At 39.7% G+C, this 26263-nt stretch overlaps 1 protein-coding gene across 1 annotated transcript in view; it reads left to right on the top strand.

Annotated features, from left to right (window-relative positions):
* The window catches only part of IQCH (IQ motif containing H), a 249284-nt gene that overhangs the window by 4793 nt on the left and 218228 nt on the right, over positions 1–26263 (top strand). The window contains exons 2-4 of the mRNA XM_066343622.1: positions 5170–5292; positions 9162–9256; positions 17979–18096. Coding sequence (XP_066199719.1) covers positions 5170–5292; positions 9162–9256; positions 17979–18096 — 336 coding nt within the window. The remainder of the gene's footprint in view (positions 1–5169; positions 5293–9161; positions 9257–17978; positions 18097–26263) is intronic.

Raw genomic sequence — 26263 nt, 5'->3', positions numbered from 1 at the left:
GACTGGATAATAATCTACTCATTAATTCAGTTTCCAGTAATTTATGTTCTGTCAAAAGTAATTGGAGCTGGACTAACATTGACTATTATTTAGAAAACATAATAGTTGATGCAAATTAATAGTAAAAGTAATATTTTGATAAAATATCTAAAATACTTCAGAGAAAAATCTTTAAATATAAGTAATTAGTGCTCTAATTATAAACTCCATGTGACTTATGAAAACATGTGCCTTAGATGTTTAGATTTTCCAGCATAGTCCTGACGGTGAATATTCCGTCCCATTGTCATGTCATATATTAAAGTCTGTGTTTTCCTTTTTGGTTCGGAAAATATGACTATTTTCTCTACATAGAGTTCTACCAGGAAGCATTTTGTTAAACAACTTCTTTAATTTATAAATCTAAATGCACACTTTTTACAATTTTACCTGAATCTTTCCTTGACTAATCAGAATAGTGAAATTTTTGCTGGAGGGACAATAATTATCATTATGATTAAGATAGGAGCCAACATTCATTGAGAGCCAGCCAGACACTGTGCTGAGAGCTTTAGATTTCCTCAAGTCCTAATAACAACTTTGTTAGGTAGGTATTATTTTATCCTCAGAATACAGTAGAAGGAACTAAAGTACAAAGAGATAAAGTAACTTACCCAAGGTGATCAATCTTAAACAGGTTATGGCATGTTTGTGAAACCATCTTAAAGAAGTATGGTGGTGACTCTGGGATATTTCCTAGATGATTTCTTTTATTAGTAACTCTTAGAAGCTTTGTTTTTATATACTGCTCACAAAAATTAGGACATTTCAAAATGAATATGAAGCGATAAAAAAAGAAGTATTTGATTTTTTAAAATTAAACAAGAACATCAGAAAAGCAAACAAGTCAAAGAAAGTTGCTTGATTATACAAATGAGATGCAAAACCAACTTTTATTTCATTGGTGACAATGCACTATACAAAAGGCTGAAAGTACTGGAGTATCTGCACATTCCTTGATTTTGAAAGTGCATACCCAGCAGTTTCCCAGCCCTTGCAATACCCCTGCAACACCATTTGCCCAAATGTGAATCCTGGAGAGCCATAGGACGTCTTGAAGCTGGTCAAACACAGACGACAGTGGCAACAGTACTTGGAACATCCCAAAGCGTGATTAGCAGACTGTGGAATCACTTTCAAGAGACGAGCACAGTACAAAGAAGACAAGGGCAGGGTCGTCCATCTGCCACAACAGCACGAGACCACTACTTGACCTATTGGCAAGAAGGAACAGGTGCAACAATGCAACAGAGCTGCAGAGACAGTTTCTTGCTGCCACTAGATGATGGATATGCACTCAGACCATATGAAATCGGCTCCATCGTGTTGGACTGCATGCCTGGCGGCCAGTGGTATGCATTCCATTATCAGCTGAACACCTTAGAACCCGTAGAAGGTGGGCTGATGAGCATCATCATTGGACCCGTGATGAGTAGTCAACTGTCCTCTTCTCTGATGAATCACAGTTCAGTCTGTAGCCTGATGATCAGCGTGTCCTGATTTGGCATAAATGAGGAACATGGGAGAATCCACGTTTCATGCAAGAAAGGGACTCCTTCAGGGGTGGTGGAATCATAGTGTGGGCTGGCATCAGCATTGCTGGTCATACCGACCCCCACGTCATCAGAAACAGATCGCTGACTGCTGTCAGATATCGAGATGAGGTCCTGCATCCTATAGTGGTACCCTATGCTAAAGCAGTTGGAAACAGCTTTCTTTTCATGAACAATAATGCAAGGCCCCACTGTGCACATCTTGTCAACAACATGCTTCAAGAGGCAGGAATCAAACACATGGACTGGCCTTCACGTTCTCCAGACCTGAATCCCATTGAACATGCTTGGGATGCACTGGGAAGACGTCTGGCAAACCATCCAATGCCTCCCATGACACTTCTTGAGTGGGAAGTTGCCCTGGAGCAAGAGTGGCGGAAGGTCCCACAAGAACTGCTGGACAGTCTGATCCTGTCCATGCCCCATCGCTGTCAGTGTGGTTTGGAGGTCTTGGGTGACCATATACCCTACTGAACAGTCGATGTGTGGTACTCTCGTCCAGTTTGACATGCTTCTGTTCACCCCCACCAATGTGTCACTTGCTACTCAATCATAATAATTGAGTTTGCATCTCATTTGCATAACAAAACAACTTTGTTTGACTTGTCGTTTGCTTTTCTGATGTTCTTGTTTAATAATAAAAAAAAATCAAATGCTTCTTTTTTTTTTTTACCACTTCATATTCATTTTGAAATATTCCTTAATTTTTGTGAGCAGTATAATAATGTGGTACCTGTTTACCCTGGCCAGGTAGCTTGGTTGGTTAGAGCATTGTACCGAATCACAGAGGTTGCTGGTTTGATCCCCGGTCAGGGCACATACAGAAACAACTCAATGTTCCTATCTGTCTGTCTGTCTCTCTTTTCCCTTCCTCTCTCGCTGAAATCAATAAATGAAAATTTTAAAAAATAATGTGGTACCTTTTAAATATCTTTATAAATGCTTGCTTGACTTAAATATTAAACATATGTTTATGCAACAAGGACTACCTAGTCTTACTATCAAAATTAACTTTTTAATTAGTTTTGGAAATCATATTTCAAAAATCCAACAGTTGTTTGTTAACACTAAACTTGGAAATATTGGAGCTAATTGATACCTTGATATTATCACTGTCTTTCTTACCAATCCTGCTGCCTGGTTGCTGGAAGCATACAAAGTGAAGGCAATGAGAAGGACTCAGCTGAACCCCCTCTTTATCAGAGATGGATAAAATGGGAGTTATGAGACTGTTTTTGACAATACAGAGTCCGGTTGCATGGCTCTTAAATTCTAGAGCACATCTTTACTGTATTACATATTTTAAGAGCTTTCAATTAAGCAGCCCTGTCCTCAAACTGTGAAAATAATAATTTCCTCAAAGTAGATTTAAAATATACGGAAAAGCAATGTGTTTGATGATCACAGAGAAGATGGGTGACACATAAAATTTCAATATGGTATATTGGATCTATTTGAAGAAAGAACAGAAATATAGAACTTAATCTCTTTTCCTACCCAAGGGTGGTGAAAGATTTCCTACCGTACTTGTCTCTAATACAATTATACAAATAGATGTGCAGTTAGTAAGAGGGGAGAAGAAAGAAACTATCTGGCCAGAAACGGAAAGTGAAAAGCTCTTGAGAAAGATTAAGAGAGCAATTCAAATCAGTGAACATTTACAAGGTGCCAGTGATATGTGAGAAGTTTCACTGGCTTTACAGTTCAAGAGAGGAGAATTCACATTCGCCCAGAGCCCTCCTATGTGGCTGGCCCTTATACGAAGTACAGTCCTTTACATACTTCAACTCATTTTATTCTTGCCACTATTGTGAGAGGTAGCTATTTATCTCCATTTTATAGATGAGAACACTAAGGCTCTAAAAAGCTAGGTAATATCTAGCTCAGCTTAGTAAAGAAGGACACAGGATTCCAGTTTATATCTGTCTAGTTCCAAAGCCTATATTTATTCTTTGTCATATACCTTGCCTCATTTTCATTCAACAATTCTATGAAGCAGAATAACTTTTTTCCTGGAAAAAACTAGAGGAAATGTAAATGATATAGATGGACATTATGTGACGAGTGATAGAACAAGGAATCACATGTTCATCTGCCTTTTACTGATTCTTACTGTGTACTAGACCTGTACATATCTCATGCCTCGATGAAAGAGTATAATTAATTGTCCACACGAGGCAGATGAAGAAATCAGCCCTTTGGTTCCCTGATAGTAATTCAGGGCAGTTTTCACTCTCTTTAGCATTTGCCAGGCATAATTACAGAATGGCACATGAAGCTACAAATACTAGATCTACAAGAAGGAACTTCAGTACATTCAAAGGGCTCTGGAAATGGGGCTTATAAGCCCTTGAACTGCTTCTTTGTACTTTCTAAATATCTTTCCACAATAGATGGTAAATCAGCTTGCAGCAGTAATTTAGACAAAACAAGTAAAAGGAGTACATCTTCATTCTTAGTGCCTACAAGAAAGCGGTAGGTGTGTTCAAATTTCAATCTGTGAGCCCTGAAGGCTTTACATGACAATTTGAGCAGAGTACAAATGACCAGATGTGTCTGCCAGACTGTGATGCCCATCAGTGAAAAGATGCAAATTCTGATCTTTTGAATACTTGGCTCAGTGGGAATACTCTAAAGCAATCGATAACATAGGCTGGATCAATGTGTAAGTCCATTTAGAGTAACAGAGAAAGGTAACCATTTCAAAACGCCTTTAGCAACCCAGTCTGCAGATTGTTATTGGTGTGACTATTGGTGAAACAGGTGTTGGGTTCATAAATTTGCATTGACAAAATGTGTTTCTTGTGGCAGCAGCCCATACTATAATTGGTGCCATCTGTATTTATCTGTTGAAGTTTAATTTCTAATATGAATTCAGAGAATCTTGTGCTGTTTAATTTCATAATGCCCATTTTATTATGAGGGTATTTGATATTGAAGAGATATTCGTCAATTCAAAGGAAAGTACAAATTGAAGGAAAATATTAAAGTATTAACATATGTTGCTTTTTCTTCATGGATCATTTTTATTTCTGACTACATAAAACAAAATCAAGGCCACACACATACAGAACCGCTTCTTCAGAGCCGTTAGAGGGGAAGGTCCAGCTAGAATGGAAAACCAACAGACCCTGTCAACATTTACAATCTCTTTTGAAGGACACAGCTCTCACTAGAACCTCTCTTTGCTGAAAGTGTTCTGTTTTCTTACCTTTTAACGATTAGTAGAAGTTAGAATTTGGCACAAAATTCCTACTGTCCCTGACTCAACTACTTTACCATCTGAGAAAGCAGAAGCTATTTGTGTTGCAGTTTTAGTTTGGATTTGTTTCTAATGAGAAAAGGGGAAATAGGCAATTGTATAAAAGCTTAGTTTTTCAAAATCTAGAAGACAATAATGGAACATTCTAATAAAGACTATCTAGAACCATGAAGACAATCCTTTTTCAATAAACACCATAAAATTAATCTTACTGTCTCTAGCAATTCAAGCAGATATCATATCTTTAAAATAAATGTTTTAGGTGGACTGTGTATATATTCTTTTAATATTTAATATTTTTTACACATTGTACAGGTTCATGATGACCTTTATCAATTAAAGGAGAAATTAGCAAAATTCTCACTTGAGGAAAGAGGAGAGACTCTAGACATTCAGAATCTTGAAACAGCAATCAAAAGGACTGAAATGGGGTTAAGAGTAAGTAGAACTTTAGATATTAAATAAAATACCAGAAGGAGACAAAGATTCCACTAGAAGAAAAGAATTGTGGTTCTAATAAGACTGTGTAATCCTGTAACAACGGTGAATTTAGGGTGACCATAAACTTTTTTTTTTTTTTTTTTTTTTTGTATTTTTCTGAAGCTGGGAACGGGGATAGACAGTCAGACAGACTCCCGCATGTGCCCGACTGGGATCCACCCGGCACGCCCACCAGGGGACTACGCTCTGCCCACCAGGGGGCGATGCTCTGCCCCTCGGGGGCCTCGCTCTGTCACGACCAGAGCCATTCTAGCGCCTGGGGCAGAGGCCAAGGAGCCATCCCCAGCGCCCGGGCCATCTTTGCTCCAATGGAGCCCCGGCTGCGGGAGGGAGGGGAAGAGAGAGACAGAGAGGAAGGAGAGGGGGAGGGGTGGAGAAGCAGATGGGCGCCTCTCCTGTGTGCCCTGGCCGGGAATAGAACCCGGGACTTCTGCACGCCAGGCCGACGCTCTACCACTGAGCCAACCGGCCAGGGCCACCATCAGCTTTTTTTGTTCCTTTTTTAAAATTATAATGATGACTAACTGATTGTTTCACATCTTGTCACATCACACAAAGAATTTAAAATATTGATGATGTAAGATTATGCAGAGATAACTTCTAAAATGTGGTTCGATAAAAAAGAATTTAACAAATAACCACTATTAGTCCAATAATATGCCTGACCAAAAAGGATACATACCAATACATCAAAGAGAGAGTTTTTTTTGTTTTGTTTTGTTGTTTTGTTGTTGTTTTTTTCTACAGAGAGAGAGTTAGACAGGGGCAGACAGACAGGAACAGAGAGATGAGAAGCATCAATCATTAGTTTCTCATTGCGCATCGCAACACCTTAGTTGTTCATTGATTGCTTTCTCATATGTGCCTTGACCACGGGCCTTCAGCAGACCGAGTAACCCCTTGCTGGAGCCAGCGACCTTGAGTCCAAGCTGGTGAGTTTTGCTCAAACCAGATGAGCCCACGCTCAAGCTGGCGACCTCGAGGTCTCGAACCTGGGTCCTTCCGCATCCCAGTCCGACGCTCTATCCACTGCGCCACTGCCTGGTCAGGCAAAGAGAGAGTTTCTATCAGATCACTGGAATTCTAAAAAAAAATAAGTTTGACAATTTTTCCCAAATAGCTTTCATATTTTGAGAATAGTTGTTTTATAATATTGTTACCCAATGGGTAAAACCAAAGAAATACACCAGTTTTGGAACAGAGAAATAAAATAAATCAGGACTTTGTTATTATACACCAGCAATTTCCAACCTTTCCATCCCACGGCACACATAAAGTAATGACTAAAATCCTGAGGCACACCAAAGAATACATTCTTTGTTGATCTGACAAAAAAAAAATATTGTTTTGATTCATTCACAAAGGACAGCTATTGTTGTATTGGCTGTTGTCATTTTTTTATTTGATATTTTAAGGGAAAAGAGGTGAGTGCTCCTGACTAAATAGTCAAGTATTGCATGTTTTAAAAATTCTTGTGGCACACCGGTTGAAAATAACTGTTATAGACAGTTCTAAGTAAGGGGAGGGAAGAATCCAGTCTTCAGAAAAGAATAATATTCATTTATAAAACAAGAATGTGTATCCAAAGGAAACAAAAACACTAACTCAAAAAGCTATCTGGCTCTGGCCAGTTGGCTCAGTGGTAGAGCGTCGGCCTGGCGTGCAGGAGTCCCAGGTTCGATTCCCGGCCAGGGCACACAGGAGAAGCGCCCATCTGCTTCTCCACCTCTCCCCCTCTCCTTCCTCTCTGTCTCTCTCTTCTCCTCCCGCAGCCAAGGTTCCACTGGAGCAAAAGTTGGCCCGGGCACTGGGGATGGCTCTGTGGCCTCTGCTTCAGGTGCTAGAATGGCTCTGGTTGCAACAGAGCAACGCCCCAGATGGGCAGAGCTTCGCCCCCTGGTGGGCATGCGGGGTGGATCCCAGTCGGGCATATGCGGGAGTCTGTCTGACTGCCTCCCCATTTCCAACTTCAGAAAAATACAAAAAAAAAAGCTATCTGCACCCCCATATTTATTGTAATATTATTTACAACAGCCAAACACATAGTAGCAACCTAAGTATTCATCAATAGATGAATAGATGCAGGAAAAGGTATATAACTACATACATGCAATGGAATATTATTCAGTCATAAAAAAGAAGTTTTGCTATTTGAGACAACATGGATAGACCTCATGGACATTATGCTAAATAAAATAAGCCAGACAAAAAATACACAAATACTGTATAATCTAACTTACATGTTGACTCTAACTGCCTCCCTCACCCTCCAAAAAACATCTGAGCTCATAGATACAGAAAACAGATTGGTGGTTGTCAGAGGTGGGGGTAGGTGAAATGGGTAAAGATGGTCAAAACACAAATTCCAGCCTGACCTGCGGTGGTGCAGTGGGTAAAGCATCAACCAGGGATGCTGGGGTTGCCGGTTTAAAACCCCGGGCTTCCCAGGTCAAGGCACATACGGGAGTTGATGCTTTCCCTCCCTTCTCTCTCTCTGTCTCTCTCTCTCTCTCCCTCTCTCTCTGTACCCTCTCTAAAATAAATAAATAAAATCTAAAAGAAATAAATTAAAAAAAAATTCTTAAAAAAAAACAAACAAACACAAATTCCAGTTAGAAAAAAATAAGTCCTAGGGATATAGTATACAGCAACATGACTATAGTTTAAAATGCTGCACTATATTTAAAAGTTGCTAAGAGACTAGATCTCAAAAAGTTTTTTTACTTGTTTATTTTGTTTTAGGGAGAGAGAGATACAGACAGACAGACAGGGACAGATAAAGATAGACAGGAAAGGAGAGAGATGAGAAGCATCAACTTGTAGTTGCAGTGTCTTAGTGTTCCTTGATTGCTTTCTCATATGTGCCTTGAACAGGGGGACTCCAGCCAAGCCAGTGACCCCTTGCTCAAGCCAGCAAACTTGGGCTCAAGCTGGTGAACCTATGCTCAAGCTGGCAACCCCCAGGTTTTGAACCTGGGTCCTCAGGGTCCCAGGCTGATGCTCTATCCACTGTGCCACCACCTGGTCAGGCTTAAAAAGATCTTAAAAGAAAAAGTTTTTTGTAACTAGACTTATTGTGGTGATCATTTCACAATATATAAAATATTGAATCATTATGTTGTACCTCTGACAATAATATCTCATTTTTTTTAAAAACTAAAGCTAAAATAAAACAAAACAAGGATGTATTAGCACATAGATCCAAATAAGTACCAACTCCATCTTCTAGACCTCTGTCAGTATCTTTGCTCTTGCCTCACACTTCCACTCTACCGTAGATCAGCTTCATCACTCAGCTCCTGAGGCTGTGACAGATGTGATTGGTTTTGTAGTCTCATCAAACTAGCACACCATTGTCCTATATTACCTCATGGTGAGAGAGCTGGACCCAGCTGGAGTCTTTGGGTTGGCCATTTTAAATAATCTGTTACCTCAAGGCCAACTTCTTTCCTCAATGCTTGCTTGAAGTCCCTGTAAGAGAAAGACATGACTCTATATCAGTCTGTATCGTCAAGTATATTTACCTGACTGAGCAGTTTATCAACTATTGTGCATATAGATTCATTTGCAAAGAGTGCTACAGGTCACTCAAGCTCTGAGTCTCAATTGTTTACTATGGTTTTTGGGATAAAGTAATTAGGTCCTGAGATGCCTAATTATACCTTAGGCATGTAATAAACACATAGCATGTTGTGTCTTTTGGTTTAATTACACAATTCAGAGTGTTAACCTAATGAAATGAAGTTAAATTAGCTGATTATCTTAAGTCCACTATAATGACCTAAACTTTAACTTTTCTGTAACAGATTCACATAGAGAAGTATTTAAATGTTGTAAACCATCATGTGTTAACAACACCTGTTGAAGATGATAAGTTATATACTCCTCATACTTCCAAATGGTAAGTAAAAGAGACATTTTAGGATCCAAAATAAGTACAAAAAATAACTTCTCACTCAGGTAAGATGACTAAAGACAAAATTTTATTGGCTTTGTTTATATCCATTCTACTAATTTCAGTAGCATAAAAAGTTAACGGAAAAGATTATATTTTGCAGATATTTTATAAAAGATGTTTATTATATACAAAAGAAAGTTAATGGCACAATTTGGACTTTACTAAATTTATTCTGCTTTACTTTTATTGAGTTCTAATGCTTGACACCATAACAGTTATCTCAGCGAGCCTATTTTGGTGTTTTTATTTATTTATTTATTTATTTATTTTAATAAAATGTACTCAAAATTCAACTCCTAAAGGATAATATAAATTAATTTTAATATAACCAGTTTTAATATAAATCAATTTTATGCTAATCAGATTGCATGGCTCTTTCTTTACAGTTTTTTTTACCATTTTTGCTTTACTGTAAAGATGATTTTTGTATCTGAGATAAAAATAAATAAAATAAAACGTGCTTGAAATATTCATTATGTAATATATCCTAAGAGATGATTTATTAAAATTAGAATTGTGTTAAGGAGAAATGACCTTGCCTCACCTTGGCCCTTTTTATACTTGGGCCTCCTGAATTTCAATGTTTGTAGATTAAGGTTTTGTATTCAGCTTAAAAACTCTGTGGCCTGCCTGACCAGGCAGTGGCGCAGGGGATAGAGCTTCGGACTGGGATGCCGAGGACCCCGAGGTCGCCAGCTTGAGCACGGGCTCATCTGGTTTGAGCAAAAGCCCACCAGCTTGGACCCAAGGTCGCTGGCTTGAGCAAGGGGTTACTCAGTCTGCTGAAGGCCTGCGGTCAAGGCACATATGAGAAAGCAATCAATGAACTAAGGTGTCGCAATGTGCAATGAGAAACTAATGATTGATGCTTCTCATCTTCCTGTCTATCCCTCCCTCTGACTCTCTCTCTGTCTTTGTAAAAAACAAAACAAAACAAAACAAAAAAACCAACAACTCTGTGGTCTGTATTTGCTATACACAGCAAGTCCTCACTTAAGGTGGTTCTTGGAAACTTCCACTTTAAGTGAAACAAAGACATGCAACGAAACCAATTTTACCATAGGCTCATTGATATAAAGAAGAGTTACATTTCTATACCTATTTTTGGTCACAAAAGCATCACCAAACTTCTAAATAAAGATACAAACACTCCTAATATTGAACATTAAAATAAATGTGAACTATATATTCATTTACAGAAGATTAGTAACAAGTAAGATAATTATTGTCCTATCTGTTCCTTCCAGCTCAGGGGTGCGGGTGGCCAGAGCCTGTCCTGGCAGCTCAAGGGTTCTAGGCAGGACCCAGCCTGTACAGGACACCCTTCCATCACTCACACCCACCACACGCAGACGGGGACAATTTAGACAAGCCAGTTCACCGAATGTGCATGTTTGGAACATGGGAGGAAACCGGGGAACCTGGAGAACACCCAGGCGACATGGGGAAAACATGCTAATTCCACAGACAGCGGCCCTGGCTGGAAATTGCTTTTTCCCGTTCTCATCAACATTATAATGAAACAATGTTGAACAAAATGGCATTATTTGAGGACCTGCTGCATCATGCTTAAGTGAATAATATCAGTGAGGTCAAATTTCAGAGATAGTGTACAAAGAATTGTGGATATCTGCAGACATCGTCAAGTCCCAGCACTCCGTAGTGGGGGGCAGAACCCTGGGTTACCTCCCTTTCCCCCACATGAAGGTAGGACCACAGACATCCATCATCTGGGCAGAGATAACGCTTCCCTCGTCAGTCTAGTTTTTAGCCATTTACGTCTTTGATTTTTAAATTTGGAAATAAAAATATGACCTGCAAGTAAGTTAATATGCACAATCTTTTAAAACAAGGAAACTGTAGGGAAAATAATAAAAGGGATTCTTGGAGAAGAAAATATTGGAGGTTACTTTACCAATTTATATAGACTTTTAGTGTTCAATCAAGAGGATCCATCAGGGCGAAGTGGGAGGCCTAGAGTGGTAGCAGCCAGGAGGTCCGGAGAGGTGGAAAAAGTGTGTGGCCAAAAGTTGGAGCATGCCAACAGCAAGTAAGAAAGCCTCAGGATGGAGGGGTTGGGGGCAGTGAACAGAAGAGAATCTTCACAAACTCGAATGCCAGTTCTCCCATCCCCAGCTTTCTCTTTGTCCTCTCATCCTGACAAAGAATGAAGGAGCTGGGGTTTTTTTTTGTTTGTTTGTTTGTTTTGTTTGTTTTGTATTTTTCTGAAGCTGGAAACGGGGAGAGACAGTCAGACAGACTCCCGCATGCGCCCGACCGGGATCCACCCGGCACGCCCACCAGGGGGCGACGCTCTGCCTACCAGGGGGCGATGCTCTGCTCATCCGGGGGGTCACTCTGTTGCAACCAGAGCCACTCTAGCGCCTGGGGCAGAGGCCAAGGAGCCATCCCCAGCGCCTGGGCCATCTTTTGCTCCAATGGAGCCTCGGCTGCTGCGGGAGGGGAAGAGAGAGACAGAGAGGAAGGAGAGGGGGAGGGGTGGAGAAGCAGATGGGTGCCTCTCCTGTGTGCCCTGGCCAGGAATCAAACCCAGGACTTCCGCACGCCAGGCCGATGCTCTACCACTGAGCCAACCTACCAGGGCCAGGAGCTGGGTTTTTGATTTGCAGGTTATAAGAGCTGAAAAGAGCAAACTAGTTAGCAACTGCCGCAGTCAGAAAGGTTCTGGCAAAACCCTTTTCTTGTACATTGATTTCCTCTTGATTATGAGTGTCCTTGGCCTTTATTAGGGTCTGCTCAAACTGTCTGATGGAGTAGTAGAGGCCAAAAGTTCAGGGCAGCAACTCCTTCTGAGAGGGGTGGCATAGAATAAGGACTGTAGATCTCTGCTACTCCTTTGACAGCAGGGCACACATTTCCTATGAATAAATGAGAATCAACACTGTTCAGATGTGTGCACTTTATTCTGTCTATGGAAATCCAGGAAATCGGGAGAGTTCATTCCAAATGACTACTACCCATGTGTATATCTTTAACGATGACTTATAACAGGCCTAAATTAATTACCATTCTCATTATCATCATCACGAATTTAGTCATTTTCAATATTTTTATAACATTGACAGTTTGCAAAGGACTTTTAAAAAACCTATGAGATAGATATTTGCCCTCTCCTTTCAGGGATGTGAAAACTGAGACTCCTACCAGCCCCAGGTTACAGGTGGTCGATGGTGAGACTCAGATTCAAGTTCAGTCAAATGTCTGCAATCTACTACCTTCTCCTACATCAGAGCTGCCTGAAAGACAGGAAGCCTAATTTTCACAGAAAACAATTTTTTCCTTTTAGAAAGTATTGCTCAAGGGAAAATCTGGTAGTTTTGTCTAGTAGAAACAAAAACCAGTAGGCTCACAAGGTGATAATAGTGGATGCCAGCAAATGCAATATTTTCCTAGCAGTCATTCAGAAAACAACGATAAGGACATTATCAAAAGTGGCATATTTTCTCAGAAAAGCTCAAAATGCTTTCATGTTGTTTCCAAAATAGGTTCCACTATTATCCCCACTTTGCCAATGATCCTTCTTCTATGTCAAAGTATGGTTCTTTCTCTTGTCATTACTGGCTTTCACAGATTTTATTGCTTGTGATATCTGCTCACACTGTTCTTAACGACCATGCTTTGCTTATTGACACTAGGAGGGTGACTACCATCTGTACCAATACTCTCAGAACTGCACAGACATCTTTGTTTTACATTCTGTTGTGCTAGTGTTTGAGGAAGACAAGACAAGAACAAAGCAGATAAATAATAGTGAAAAACAATGAGGGATAAAAAAGGTTTCTGTAAAATGGTGAGAGTAGATTACAAGATACATTTTTGCTCAGTTATTGAGTTACCTTGTAGCCCGTCTCTTCTGGGTTATTACAAAGCAGTCCACAAATCCTGCTTAGAGAGCCTGACCAGGCGGTGGCGCAGTGGATAGAGCATTGGATTGGGATGCCAAAGACCCAGGTTCGAGACCCTGAGGTCACCAGCTTGAGCGCGGGCTCATCTGGTTTGAGCAAAACTCACCAGCTTGGACCCAGGGTCACTGGCTCAAGCAAGGGGTTACTCCGTCTGCTGAAGGCCTGCGGTCAAAGCACATGTGAGAGCGCAATCAATGAACAACTAAGGTGCCGCAATGCAGAACGAAAAACTAATGATTGATACTTCTCATCTCTCCATTCCTGTCTGTCTGTCCCTGTCTATCCCTCTCTCTGTGTAAAAAAACGAAAAAATTCTGCTTAGAGAGACTATAATTACATGCTTGTCAGCGAGAGAGATGTAGAACGGCAACAACATGTTAACATTGGTAATCTAGGTGAAGAGTTTTTGGGTGCTCACTGTTTTTTCAGTTTTTCTATGGGTTTGAATTTTTTTTAAACCAAAAATAAGCCCTGGCCAGTTGGCTCAGTGGTAGAGCGTCGGCCTGGCGTGTGGATGTCTGGGGTTTGATTCCCGGTTAGGGCACATAGGAGAAGCAACCATCTACTTCTCCACCCCCAATTCTCTCTCTCTCTTTTTTTCTCTCCCACAGCCATGACTTGATTGGTTGCAGTACATCACCCCAGTCACTGAGAATGGCTCCGTGGAGCCTTCGCCTAAGGTGCTAAAAATAGCTCAGTGTCAAGTATGGCCCCAGAGGGGCAGAGCATTGGCCCCAGTCAGGGGTTGCCAGGTGGATCCCGGTCGGGACACATGTGGGAGTCTGTCTCTCTATCTCCCCTCCTCCCACTTGGAAAAGGAAGAATAAATAAATAAAGTTTTAAAAAGTATCATAAAAGTATATATGTGAAGAATATTAAAAATATTTAGTCTCACTGGTAAACCAGGGAAATCCAAATTATATATTATATTACTACTTTTTCTTTACAACTTAGCAAAACAGAGAACCTAAACCACCCTAATACTCATTGCTCATGAGGAAGCAGCAGGATGGGCATACTTTTATATTCCTGGTAGGGGTATAAAGTTCTTAAAGGCAATTTTTCAAAATGTGTGAGAGAATTTTAAATTAAGTTATTTTTTTAATTTAGTAGTTGTATGTTTAGGAAGTTATCCTACGAAATAAGGAGCAATATTCAGGAATCTCTGTATAAATTTATTCATTTCAGTGTTAGATCTAGTACCAATAAATTTGAAAATGCCTTAAATGTTAAAAGTAAAATAATGATGAAATCCATAACATATATGTATGATATATCTACAAAAATGAATAGCATCCAAGAAGTTTTAATGACATGGAAAAGCTCTCACAGTATATGTTGAAGGGGCAGTAAACAATATTGTATTTCCATGCAAATTCATTATAAATACATAATCCACAGAGGTAAAAGTCTTCATAAGAAATACAATAAGAGAATCTCACTTGTAGGAAGATGGTGTAGACATACCCTATTCCTTCTTCTAATTATAACTAAAAACCCTGACATTATATAGAAAACAAACTTAAGAAGGCCTAGAAAGATGGAGAGGAGGTAGGCCAGTTAGGGACCTTGGGACATAAGGAAGAACATTGCGGTTCCTGGATTTTCTTTTTGCCTCCTATATCCCATAAGTCACCTGCATCATCTTCCTTTTCTCTGAAGAATTTTCTTTTAACATTTCTTGCAAGACAGATCTCAGTTTTGGTTTGTCTGAGGACATCATTATTTCCCCCTCACTTTTGATGGATAATTTCACTGGATACCGAATTATAGGTTAGCGGGTTTTTTCTTTCCACACTTCAAATATTTTCCCTCCAGTCTCCTCTTGCTTGTATGGTTTATGAAACGAAGTTCAATATGATTCTTATCCTTGCTCTTCCATAGTTAAGTTGTTTTTTTTCTGTCCTCTTTCAAGATTTTCTCTTTGTCTTTGATTGCATAGTTTGAATATGTCTAAGTTTAGTGTTTGTTTGTTTTGGCATTTATCATGGTCTTTTCTGAGTTTCCTGGATCTGTGGTTTAGGGTCTATCATTAATTTTGAAAATTTTTCAGCCATTATTACTCAAATATTTCTTCTGATCCTTTCTTCTTTTTCTGGTATTTCTCACTATCTGTATGTGATATCATTTATAATTGTCCCACAGTTCCCGGATATTCTATTCTGTTTGCTCAGTCTTCTTTTCTCATTGCAGGTCAGTTTTGGAGTTTATCTGAACATTTCTTCAAGCTATTGATTCTTTCTTTGATTGTGTCCACTCTATTGATAAGTCTGTCAAAAGCAGTCTATTTCTTAGAGTGCTTTTGATTTCTAGCATTTCCTTTTGATTCTTTCTTAGAGTTTTCATTCTCTCTGCTTATATTACCCACCTGTTCTTACATGTTGTTCCCTTTTTCCTTTGGAGCCCATAGCATATTAACCTTATTTTATTTTATTTATTGAGTTTTTTGGCAAGAGTCAGAGACAGAGAGAGAGACAGATAGGGACAGACAGGCAGGAAGGGAGAGAGATAAGAAGCATCAACTCATAGTTGTGGCACCTTAGTTGTTCATTGATTACTTTTTTTTTTATTACTTTTTTATATGTGCCTTCACCAGGGGTTTATGGCCAAGCCAGTGACCTCTTCCTCAAGCCAGTAACCTTTGGGCTCAAGCCAGCAACTATGGGGTCATGTCTATGATCCCACGCTCAAACCAGCAACCCCACACTCAAGCCGGTGACCTTGGGGTTTTGTACCTGGGTCCTCTGCAACCCAGGTCAATGTTCTATCTGCTGTGCCACCTCCTGGTCAGGCTAATTTTTTTTAAATTTTATATGAAGTTTATTTATGCATCTGCAAACAGATGGGCTGAGACCCTAGTGGCATCCTCCCTGGTCAGGGTAATCTTGTTATTTTAAATTTCCTGTTATGATAATTGCAAAATCTGTTATATCTGAATCTGAATCTGAGGCTTGCCTTTTCTCTTCAGACTTTTCTTTTTTCTTGCCTTTTAGCATGCCTGGTCATTTTTTGTTGGTGTATTGGTAATAGGAACTGAGGTAAGTAGGCCTTTGTCTGGTCAGTTATGCTGTGTTTCCTGTCTGCTGTAAACTGTAGGTGTCCGAGTCTTCCATCTCCTCCACTGTCTGTTTTGTCTTTCCTGTTGCCTTTGGGTTTCCCTAGAGATTCCTTTCTAAATAGAGTCTGAGCCTTGCAGTTTTTCATCTGTAGTCCTCTGTAATACAGAGGCTGTATAGATACGGTGTGTGTTGGAGGAAGCACTTGATAATACTATGATTAGGCCTCCGTCTTTTCATGGATCTATGTTCCTGGATTATACCCTCACAAGTTTTCTCAGCATTAGGTGAGACAGGAAGACCAGAGGGGGCTGGATTAGCTAACTGCCTTTCTTGACTTCATTACAGAGAACAGAACAAAAAACAGAACTCTCTGGAAATATTCTGAAATGGTTTCTTTTCCCTTCTTCCTGCTGGTAGCAGGCGGAGATTTTTCTGATTTTCACCATGAGAACATGGTGGGGCTCCTGGAGGTAAAACTCATGAAAGTGTGTCCCCCCCCCACCCCAAGACTTGACCCCCTGGAGTTTTTAACTCAAGCTAATTCACAAAGCCTGAGTCATCAATTGGAATTTAAGTGCTCTTGCCAGTACAGGCTGCAGTGGCAAGCTTTGACTGTTGGTTTTAACCCGCCTCTCTCTCCAGTGTTCAGGGCAGCAGTTCTCCCTGTGATCTAAATTCTCTGATGGATCCAAGAAGAGTTGTTTTTAGGTTTGTTCGCTTTTGTTTCTTATTGTAAGGTTGGGAGTGACAACATCCAAGCTCTTTATATATTGGGGTGAAACCAGAAGTCTATAAAATGCCTTCTAATGCTAATTTTACAAAAGTAGATATCACAGTAGAATCAAAAGATTGAGTCATTGGTGGTCGAGTTCTATTGATCTTAACTATGTTGACCATTTTAAAGAACTGCTTTCAAATTAAACTCTTTAAGGCATAAATAATACTCATTCTTACAACTTTATATTGTTTTACATTGCTCTTCCATGGAACTGCCTACTGCTTAATAAGGAGAATCTTTAACCACCTTTGATCATTACATCTTTGCAATTATATATAATAGTAGAGGTATAAAGAATGTATAAACTGCTTTGGGGGACCAGCATTTTAAATATATTTAACAGTGTTACCCTGTGACTTGATTTTATTAAACAAAGTACAACATATTATATTTTTAAATTTATTTTATTGATAGATTTTATAGAAAGAGGAAGGAAGAGGGGGAAGAAAAGGGAGAGAAAAATATTGATTTGTTGTACCACTTATCCATGCATTCATTGGTTGATTCTTGTATGTGCCCTGATCAGGGATCAAACCCACAAACCTTGGTGTATCTGGATGACACTCTTAACCAACTGAGCTGCCTGACCAGGGCACGAACTGTATTTTTTTTCACCAAGAACTGTTTTATAGTGCAGCAATTCTGTCAATTTTGTGTCATACAAATTCAGCCAGAGATAGAACTATCTATTCATGCTATAATGGTCTTTATCAGAAGTTCATATGCCCAATAAACAACTGCTGTTTTATAATGGTAAAAATGCTAAAGATTGGTCTAATTTATTGTAATTATCAACAGACTATTTCCTATAAAGTCTAATTTAACTAGGATGCATTGTTTTTAAATTATAATTTATGAAACTTTTAAGATTTCAAATTCGATTTTAAAATTTTTTCCCTTAGGTTGCTTCCATCTGTAATTGATCAGAAATCATTTATTTTCCCTTTGGAATCTGAGGGTCAACTTTGGCAACCCCAAAGACAGCTCAGTACATTTCCACATGCCTTTCCAAGAATAAAGGTAGGAATAAAGAAACCCACAGAAACAAAGTGTAAATCAGCGGTTGCTAGAGGCTGAGAGGAAGGGACAATAGGGAATGACTCCAATGAGTATCAGTTTGTTTGAGGATGATAAAAATGTTCTGGAACTAGAGAGAGGCAATGGCTGCACCACTCGGTGAGTATGTAAAACACCACTGACTCGTACTGTTCAAAAGGGAGAATTGAAGGTATATGAATTATATCTCAATAAAGCTGTTAGAAAAACATTTAAGAGTAAAGGTAGGAAATTTGCTCTTTGTATCTAAATGAGAAAATATGTCATTGTTTGTTCAGGTATGTTCGTGGCATGGTCAAATTCTCTGACAAGAGCTTTCTTCAGAAAGCAAAATAAATCAACACAGAATGTCTTCAAATTTTTAAACAGAATCTTAGAAAGACTATTTCCAGGTGGCAAGGAATAGAGTTCAAGAGGTTTTTGACTTTTTTTCCTTGGAGTGCTCTTTCAGTTTGACTCCTGTTCCTTCCATGGCTCCTCAAAAGTAGTAATAGTTCACCTCTTTTGAGTACCAGGTCCTGTTGTCAGTGCTTTGGGAATACTAACTTGTTTAACCTTCAGAACAACCCTAGAAGGGGTGTTATTATTATCATCTTTATTTTATTGAAGAAATCAAGGTACAGAATGTTAAAGACATTGGCCAAGACAACACAGCTCATACCTGTCAGAGCCAGCCCTGTGTACACAAGAACGTAGGGACCCAGAGCTGTGCTCTTACCCACTGAAGTGCCCTTTTTAAAATAGCTTTATTGAGGCCCTAGCCGGTTGGCTCAGCGGTAGAGCGTCGGCCTGGCGTGCGGGGGACCCAGGTTCGATTCCCGGCCAGGGCACATAGGAGAAGTGCTCATTTGCTTCTTCACCCTCCCCCCTCCTTCCTCTCTGTCTCTCTCTTCCCCTCCCTCAGCCAAGGCTCCATTGGAGCAAAGATGGCCCGGGCGCTGGGGATGGCTCCTTGGCCTCTGCCCCAGGCACTAGAGTGGCTCTGGTCGCGACAGAGCGATGCCCCGGAGGGGCAGAGCATCGCCCCCTGGTGGGCAGAGCATCGCCCCTGGTGGGCGTGCCGGGTGGATCCCGGTCGGGCGCATGCGGGAGTCTGTCTGACTGTCTCTCCTCGTTTCCAGCTTCAGAAAAATACAAAAAAAAAAAAAAAATAGCTTTATTGAGATATAATTTATATACCATAAAATTCACCCTTTTAAAAAGTGTTTGATTCAGTGGCTTTTAGTAGATTCAGAGTTGTACAGCCAACACATGCTACCCTTTTACAACTGTTTATATTAGCCTGTATTTTTCCTTCATCACACTTGCCACAATTTGTAATTAGATATTGAGCTGTATGGTTCCTTTTTCTTTTTTAATGTCTGTCTTTCCACTACCACTAGATTATAAGGAAGACAGGATCCATGTCAGCTTGATCATTGCTCTATAATTTCAGGGGACTCTCAATAAATGTTTGTTGAATGAATAAATGAAAACCACCACAGTGACTTCTAAGGGTATATTTATCCCCCCGTAAAATACTAGTCCAGGCTTCTCTGTGCTCCCAAAGCAGCCCGCTCCCACCTTTGTCATTGTATTTATTACAATGGGTTTGTTCAGCCACTCTGTGGAGTACCTACCGTGTGCCAAGGACTGCTAGAGGCACACGGGGAGGAACAACTTGAACCAGCTCCCTGCTTTCATCATCACAGAGCTTATATGCTAGTTGAGGGAGACAGCCCAGCGGTAAGAAAATATCAGATAATAATCAAGGCCTTGACAAAAAGGAAAGAGAAGTGATAAAGAAAGCTTAAACTTCTCATCTTCCTTACTATTAAGTATCTGCTTCAGTTAAATTTTTATTATTTTGCCAAGAATATCAGGAGGGCCACACTTGGAATATTTGAGATCTCTGGCTTATAAAGACAATAAAATTAAATATCTGAATTTAGGGCTGTTTTCAAATGTATAATTGCTTTATTATTCTGGGGTGGGGGGAACTATGGCCAGAAATTTACTTTCTCCAAAGCATTGTGAATCCTGGCAAATGATTATAAAAATAAGGAATCTTATGTGTTGAGTGTAACTCCTGGTTCTTTGAAATGCTGTTATTATGGGCAAGCTTCATTTGTAAAGTGGCAAGGACTGTTTCCCATCCTGATTTTACCTCCAAGGCCTGAATCCCTATTGTTGTTTTATTTCTGATATCAGCGACATCTACTTAAAAATGCATAATGGCTAACACAAAAGCTAGCCCTAATTTTGCATTGTAAAGTCAATGACAAACAGTGCTGTTTTCCAAGTGGTTCCAGCAAGCCTACCACACCAACTCAAAAGCTTGTATTAGTAAGTAGTTGTGAAATCCAACAGGGATATTATCCCTTTAATTATCCACAGCCAACCTTTTAAACTATAGGTAAACTGCAGTTGCTTCTTTTTTTTTTAATCTTATTTTTATTCATTTTAATGCAGTGACATTGATAAATCAGGGTACATATGTTCTGAGAAAACATCTCCAGATTATTTTGACCTTTGATTATGCTGCATACCCCTCACCCAAAGTCAAATTGTCTTCTGTCACCTTCTATCTGGTTTTCTTTGTGCCCCTCCCCTAACCCTACCCCCTCCCTCTCTTTCCATGCCCCATCCCCTCCTACACCCCACCCCCTGTTACCCCATTCTTGTCCATGTCTCTGAGTCTCATTTTTATGTCCCATCTATGTATGGGTTCATATAGTTCTTAGTTTTTTCTGATTTACTTATTTCACTCCGTATAATGTTATCAAGGTCCATCCATGTTATTGTAAATGATCCGATGTCATCATTTCTTATGGCTGAGTAGCATTCCATAGTATATATGTACCAAAGCTTTTTTTTTTTTAAGTTTTTTATTTTTTAATTTTTTTTATTTTTTAATTTTTTTTTTTTTACAGAGACAGAGAGTGAGTCAGAGAGAGGGATAGACAGGGACAGACAGACAGGAACAGAGAGAGATGAGAAGCATCAAACATTAGTTTTTCATTGCGCATTGCAACCTTAGTTGTTCTTTAATTGCTTTCTCATATGTGCCTTGACCACGGGCCTTCAGCAGACCGAGTAACCCCTTGCTGGAGCCAGCGACCTTGGGTTCAAGCTGGTGGGCTTTTTCCTCAAACCAGATGAGCCCGCACTCAAGCTGGCGACCTTGGGGTCTTGAACTCGGGTCCTCTGCATCCCAGTCCGACGCTCCATCCACTGTGCCACCACATGGTCAGGCATGTACCAAAGCTTTTTAATCCACTCGTCCTCTGGCGGACACTTGGGCTGTTTCCAGATCTTCGCTATTGTGAACAATACTGCTATAAACATGGGGGTGCATTTCTCCTTCTCTCCTCCGTTCATGGTGTTCTTGGGGTATATTCCTAAAAGTGGGATGGCTGGGTCAAAAGGCAGTTCGATTTTCAATTTTTTGAGGAATCTCCATACTGTTTTCCACAGAGGCTGCCCAGTCTGCATTCCCACCAGCAGTGTAGGAGGGTTCCCTTTTCTCCACATCCTTGCTAGCACTTATTCTGTGTTGTTTTGTTGATGAGCGCCATTCTGACCAGTGTGAGATGATATCTCATTGTGGGTTTTTTTTGTTGTTGTTGTTGTTGTTTTAGGGTTTTTTTTTGGTTGTTTTTTTTTTGTATTTTTCTGAAGTTGGAAACAGGGAGGCAGTCAGACAGACTCCTGCATGCGCCCAACCAGGATCCACCTGGTATGCCCACTAGGGGGCGATGCTCTGCCCATCTGGGGCGTTGCTCTGTTGCGAACAGAGCCATTCTAGTGCCTGAGGCAGAGGTCACAGAGCTGTCCCCAGTGCCCAGGCCAACTTTTGCTCCAGTGGAACCTTGGCTGCGGGAGGGGAAGAGAGAGACAGAGAGGAAGGAGAGGGGGAGGGGTGGAGAAGCAGATGGGTGCTTCTCCTGTGTGCCTTGGCCGGAATCAAACCTGGGACTCCCACACGCCAGGCCGATGTTCTACCACTAAGCCAACCGGCCAGGGCCTCATTGTGGTTTTAATTTGCATTTCTCTAATGATTAGTGATGTTGAGCATTTTTTCATATGCCTATTGGCCATCTGTATGTCCTCTTTGGAGAAGTGTCTGTTCATTTCTTTTGCCCATTTTTTGATTGGACTGTTTGTCTTTCTGGTGTTGACATTTACAAGTTCTTTATAAATTTTGGTTATTAACCCCTTATCAGACATACTGTCAAATATGTTCTCCCATTGTGTAGTTTGTCTTTTTATTCTGTTCTTATTGTCTTTGGCTGTGCAAAAGCTTTTTAGTTTGATATAGTCTCATTTGTTTATCCTGTCTTTTATTTCCCTTGCCCGTGGAGATAAATCAGCAAATATATCGCTGCGAGAGATGTCGGAGAGCTTACTGCCTATGTTTTCTTCTAAGATGCTTATGGTTTCACGCCTTACATTTAAGTCTTTTATACATTTTGAGTTTATTTTTGTGAATGGTATAAGTTGGTGGTCTAATTTCATTTTTTTGCAGATTGCTGTCCAATTTTCCCAACACCATTTGTTGAAGAGGCTGTCTTTACTACATTGTATGCCCTTATGTCCTTTGTCAAATATCAGTTGTCCATAGAGCTGTGGGTTTATTTCTGGGTTCTCCGTTCTGTTCCATTGATCTATGTGCCTGTTCTTATGCCAGTACCAGGCTGTTTTGAGTACAAGGGCCTTGTAGTATAGCTTGATATTAGGAAGTGTGATACCTCCCGCTTTATTCTTCTTTTTTAAGATTGCTGAGGCTATTCGTGTTCTCTTTTGGTTCCATATAAATTTTTGGAATATGTGATCTATATCTTTAAAGTATGTCATTGGTATTTTAATCGGTATTGCATTGAATTTATAAATTGCTTCGGGTAATATAGACATTTTAATGATGTTTATTCTTCCTAACTATGAGCACGGTATATGCTTCCACTTGTTTGTATTTTCCTTGATTTCTTTTATCAATGTTTTATAATTTTCTGAGTACAAGTCTTTAGTCTCCTTGGTTAAATTTACTCCTAGGTACTTTATTTTTTTGGTTGCATTAGTGAAGGGGATTGTTTCCTTAATTTCTCTTTCTGACTATTCATTGTTGGCACATAAAAATGCCTTTGATTTCTGAGTATTAATTTTATATCCTGCCACTTTGCTGAATTCATTTATTAGGTCCAGTAGTTTTTTGACTGAGACTTTAGGGTTTTCTATATACAATATCATATCATCTGCAAATAATGATAGCTTTACTTCTTATTTTCCAACTTGAATGCCTTTTATTTCTTCTTCTTGTCTGATTGCTGTGGCTAGGACTTCCAGGACTATGTTGAATAAGAGTGGTGAAAGGGGGCACCTCTGCCTTGTTCCTGATCTTAAGGGGATTTTTTAATTTTTTGCCCAATGAGTATGATGTTGGCTGTGGGTTTGTCATAGATGGCTTTTATCATGTTGAGGTATGTTCCCTGTATTCCCACTTTGTTGAGAGTTTTGATCATGAACGGTGCTGGATTTTATCAAATGCTTTTTCTGCATCTATTGAAATTATCATGTGGTTTTTCTCCTACCTTTTGTTTATGTGATGAATAACATTGATTGATTTGCGAATATTGTACCAGCCTTGCCTCCCCAGAATAAATCTCACTTGATCATGGTGTATGATTTTTTCCATATATTGTTGGATTCAGTTTGCTAATATTTTGTTGAGGATTTTAGCATCTATATTCATCAGGGATATTGGCCTATAATTTTCTTTCTTTGTGTTGTCTTTGCCTGGTTTTGGAATCAGAATTATGCTTGCCTCATAAAAGGAGCTTGGAAGTCTTCCTTCCTCTTGAATTTTTTTTTTTTATTTCTCTGAAGCTGGAAATGGGAAGAGACAGTCAGACAGACTCCCGCATGCGCCCGACCAGGATCCACCCGGCACGCCCACCAGGGGCGACGCTCTGCCCACCAGGGGGCGATGTTCTGCCCCTCTGGGGCGTCGCTCTGCCGCGACCAGAGCCACTCTAGCACCTGGGGCAGAGGCCAAGAAGTCATCCCCAGCGCCCGGGCCATCTTTGCTCCAATGGAGCCTTGGCTGCAGGAGGGGAAGAGAGAGACAGAGAGGAAGGAGGGGGGGGGTGGAGAAGCAAATGGGCGCTTCTCCTATGTGCCCTGGCTGGGAGTCGAACCCGGGTCCTCAACACGCCAGGCCGACGCTCTACCTCTGAGCCAACCAGCCAGGGCCCCTCTTGAATTTTTTGAAATAGCTTGAGAAGGATAGGAGTTAGTTCTTCTTTGAATATTTGGTAGAATTCACTTGTGAAGCCATCTGACCCAGGACTTTTCTTTGTTGGGAGTTTTTTATAACTGTTTGATCTCATTTGGTGTAATCGGTCTGTTTAGGTTTTCTGATTCTTCCAGATTGATTTTTGGAAGATTGTATGTTTCAACGAATTTGTCCATTTCATCTAGGTTGTCTAGTGTTTTGGCATACAGTTCTTCATAATATTTTCTTACAATATTTTGTATTTCTGTTGTGTCAGTTGTTATTTCTTCCCTCTCATTTCTAATTTTATTTATTTGAGTCATCTCTCTCTTTTTCTTGATGAGTCTAGTTAAAGGTTCATCAATCTTGTTTACCGTTTCAAAGAGCCAGCTCCTAGTTTCATTGATCCTCTGTATTGTTTCTTTAGTCTCTATGTCATTTATTTCTGCTCTGATCTTTATTATTTCCTTCCTTCCACTACATTTGGGCTTTATTTGCTGTTCTTTTTCTAGTTCTTTTAGATGCAGGGTTAAGTTGTTTATTTGAGCTTTTTCTAGCTTCTTAAAGTGTGCCTGTAGTGCTATGAACTTCCCTCTCAGTACTGCTTTCGCTGTGTCCCCAAAATTTTGAGTTGTTGTATGCTCATTATCATTCGTTTCTAGGAATTTTTTTATTTCTTCTTTGATCTCATTCTTAATCCATTTGTTATTTAACAACTTGCTACTTAGTTTCCATGTGTTTGAGAATTTTTGAGCTTTTCTGTGTGGTTGATTTCTAGTTTTATGCCATTGTGATCAGAGAAAGTGCTTGATACGATTTCAATCTCCTTAAATTTGTTGAGACCACTTTTGTGCCCTAACATGTGGTCTATCCTAGAGAATGTACCATGAGCACTTGAAAAGAATGTATATTCTGCTGCTTTAGTGTGAAAGGTTCTGAAGATATCTATTAAATCGAGTTGATCTAGTGTGTCCTTTAAGTCTGCTGTTTCTTTGTTAATTTTCTTTCTTGAGGATCTATCTAGTGATGTTAGTGGGGTATTAAAATCCCCTACTATTATAGTATTGCTGTTGATCTCACTCTTTATATCCATCAAAGTCTGCTTTATGTATTTAGGTGCTCCTATATTAGGTGTGTAGCTATTTATAATAGTTACATCTTCCTGTTGGATTGCTCCCTTTATCATTATGTAGTGGCCTTCTTTATCTCTTACTATATCCTTTGTTTTAAAGTCCATTTTATCTGATATAAGTATTGCTGCCCCAGCTTTTTTTTCATTTCCATTTGTGTGAAATATTTTTTTCCATCCTTTTACCTTCAGCCTATGTGCATTTTTTGTTTTAAGGAGTGTCTCTTGTAGACAGCATATGTACAGGTCCTGTTTTCTTATCCATGCAGCTACCCTATGTCTTTTGATTGGATCATTTAATCCATTTACATTTAAGGTTATTATTGATATGTAGTTGTTTATTGCCATTTTATTCTTTAAAGTTGTATTCCTCTTTTGCTATATTCTTTTCCCACTTTGATCTGTTTACACCATGCCCCTTAACATTTCCTGCAGCATTGGTTTGGTTGTAATGAATTCCTTGAGGTTTTTTTTTTTGTCTGGGAAACTTCTTATTTCTCCTTCAACTTTAAATGATAGCCTTGCTGGATAAAGTTGTCTTGGTTGTAGGTTCTTGTTCTGCATTACTTTGAATATTTCTTGCCATTCCCTTCTGGCCTCAAGTGTTTCTGTTGAGAAGTCTGATGTCATCCTTATGGGGGCTCCTTTGTAGGTGATAGTCTTTTTTTCTCTAGCAGCTTTTAATATTTTCTCTTTATCACTTAGCTTTGGTATTTTAATTATGATGTGTCTTGGTGTAGGTTTCTTTGGGC

This window comes from Saccopteryx leptura, chromosome 6, assembly GCF_036850995.1.
Source record: "Saccopteryx leptura isolate mSacLep1 chromosome 6, mSacLep1_pri_phased_curated, whole genome shotgun sequence".
NCBI lineage: Eukaryota > Metazoa > Chordata > Mammalia > Chiroptera > Emballonuridae > Saccopteryx > Saccopteryx leptura.
Note: the sequence above shows the minus strand (reverse complement) of the source record. Positions and strands in the feature narration are given on the sequence as shown.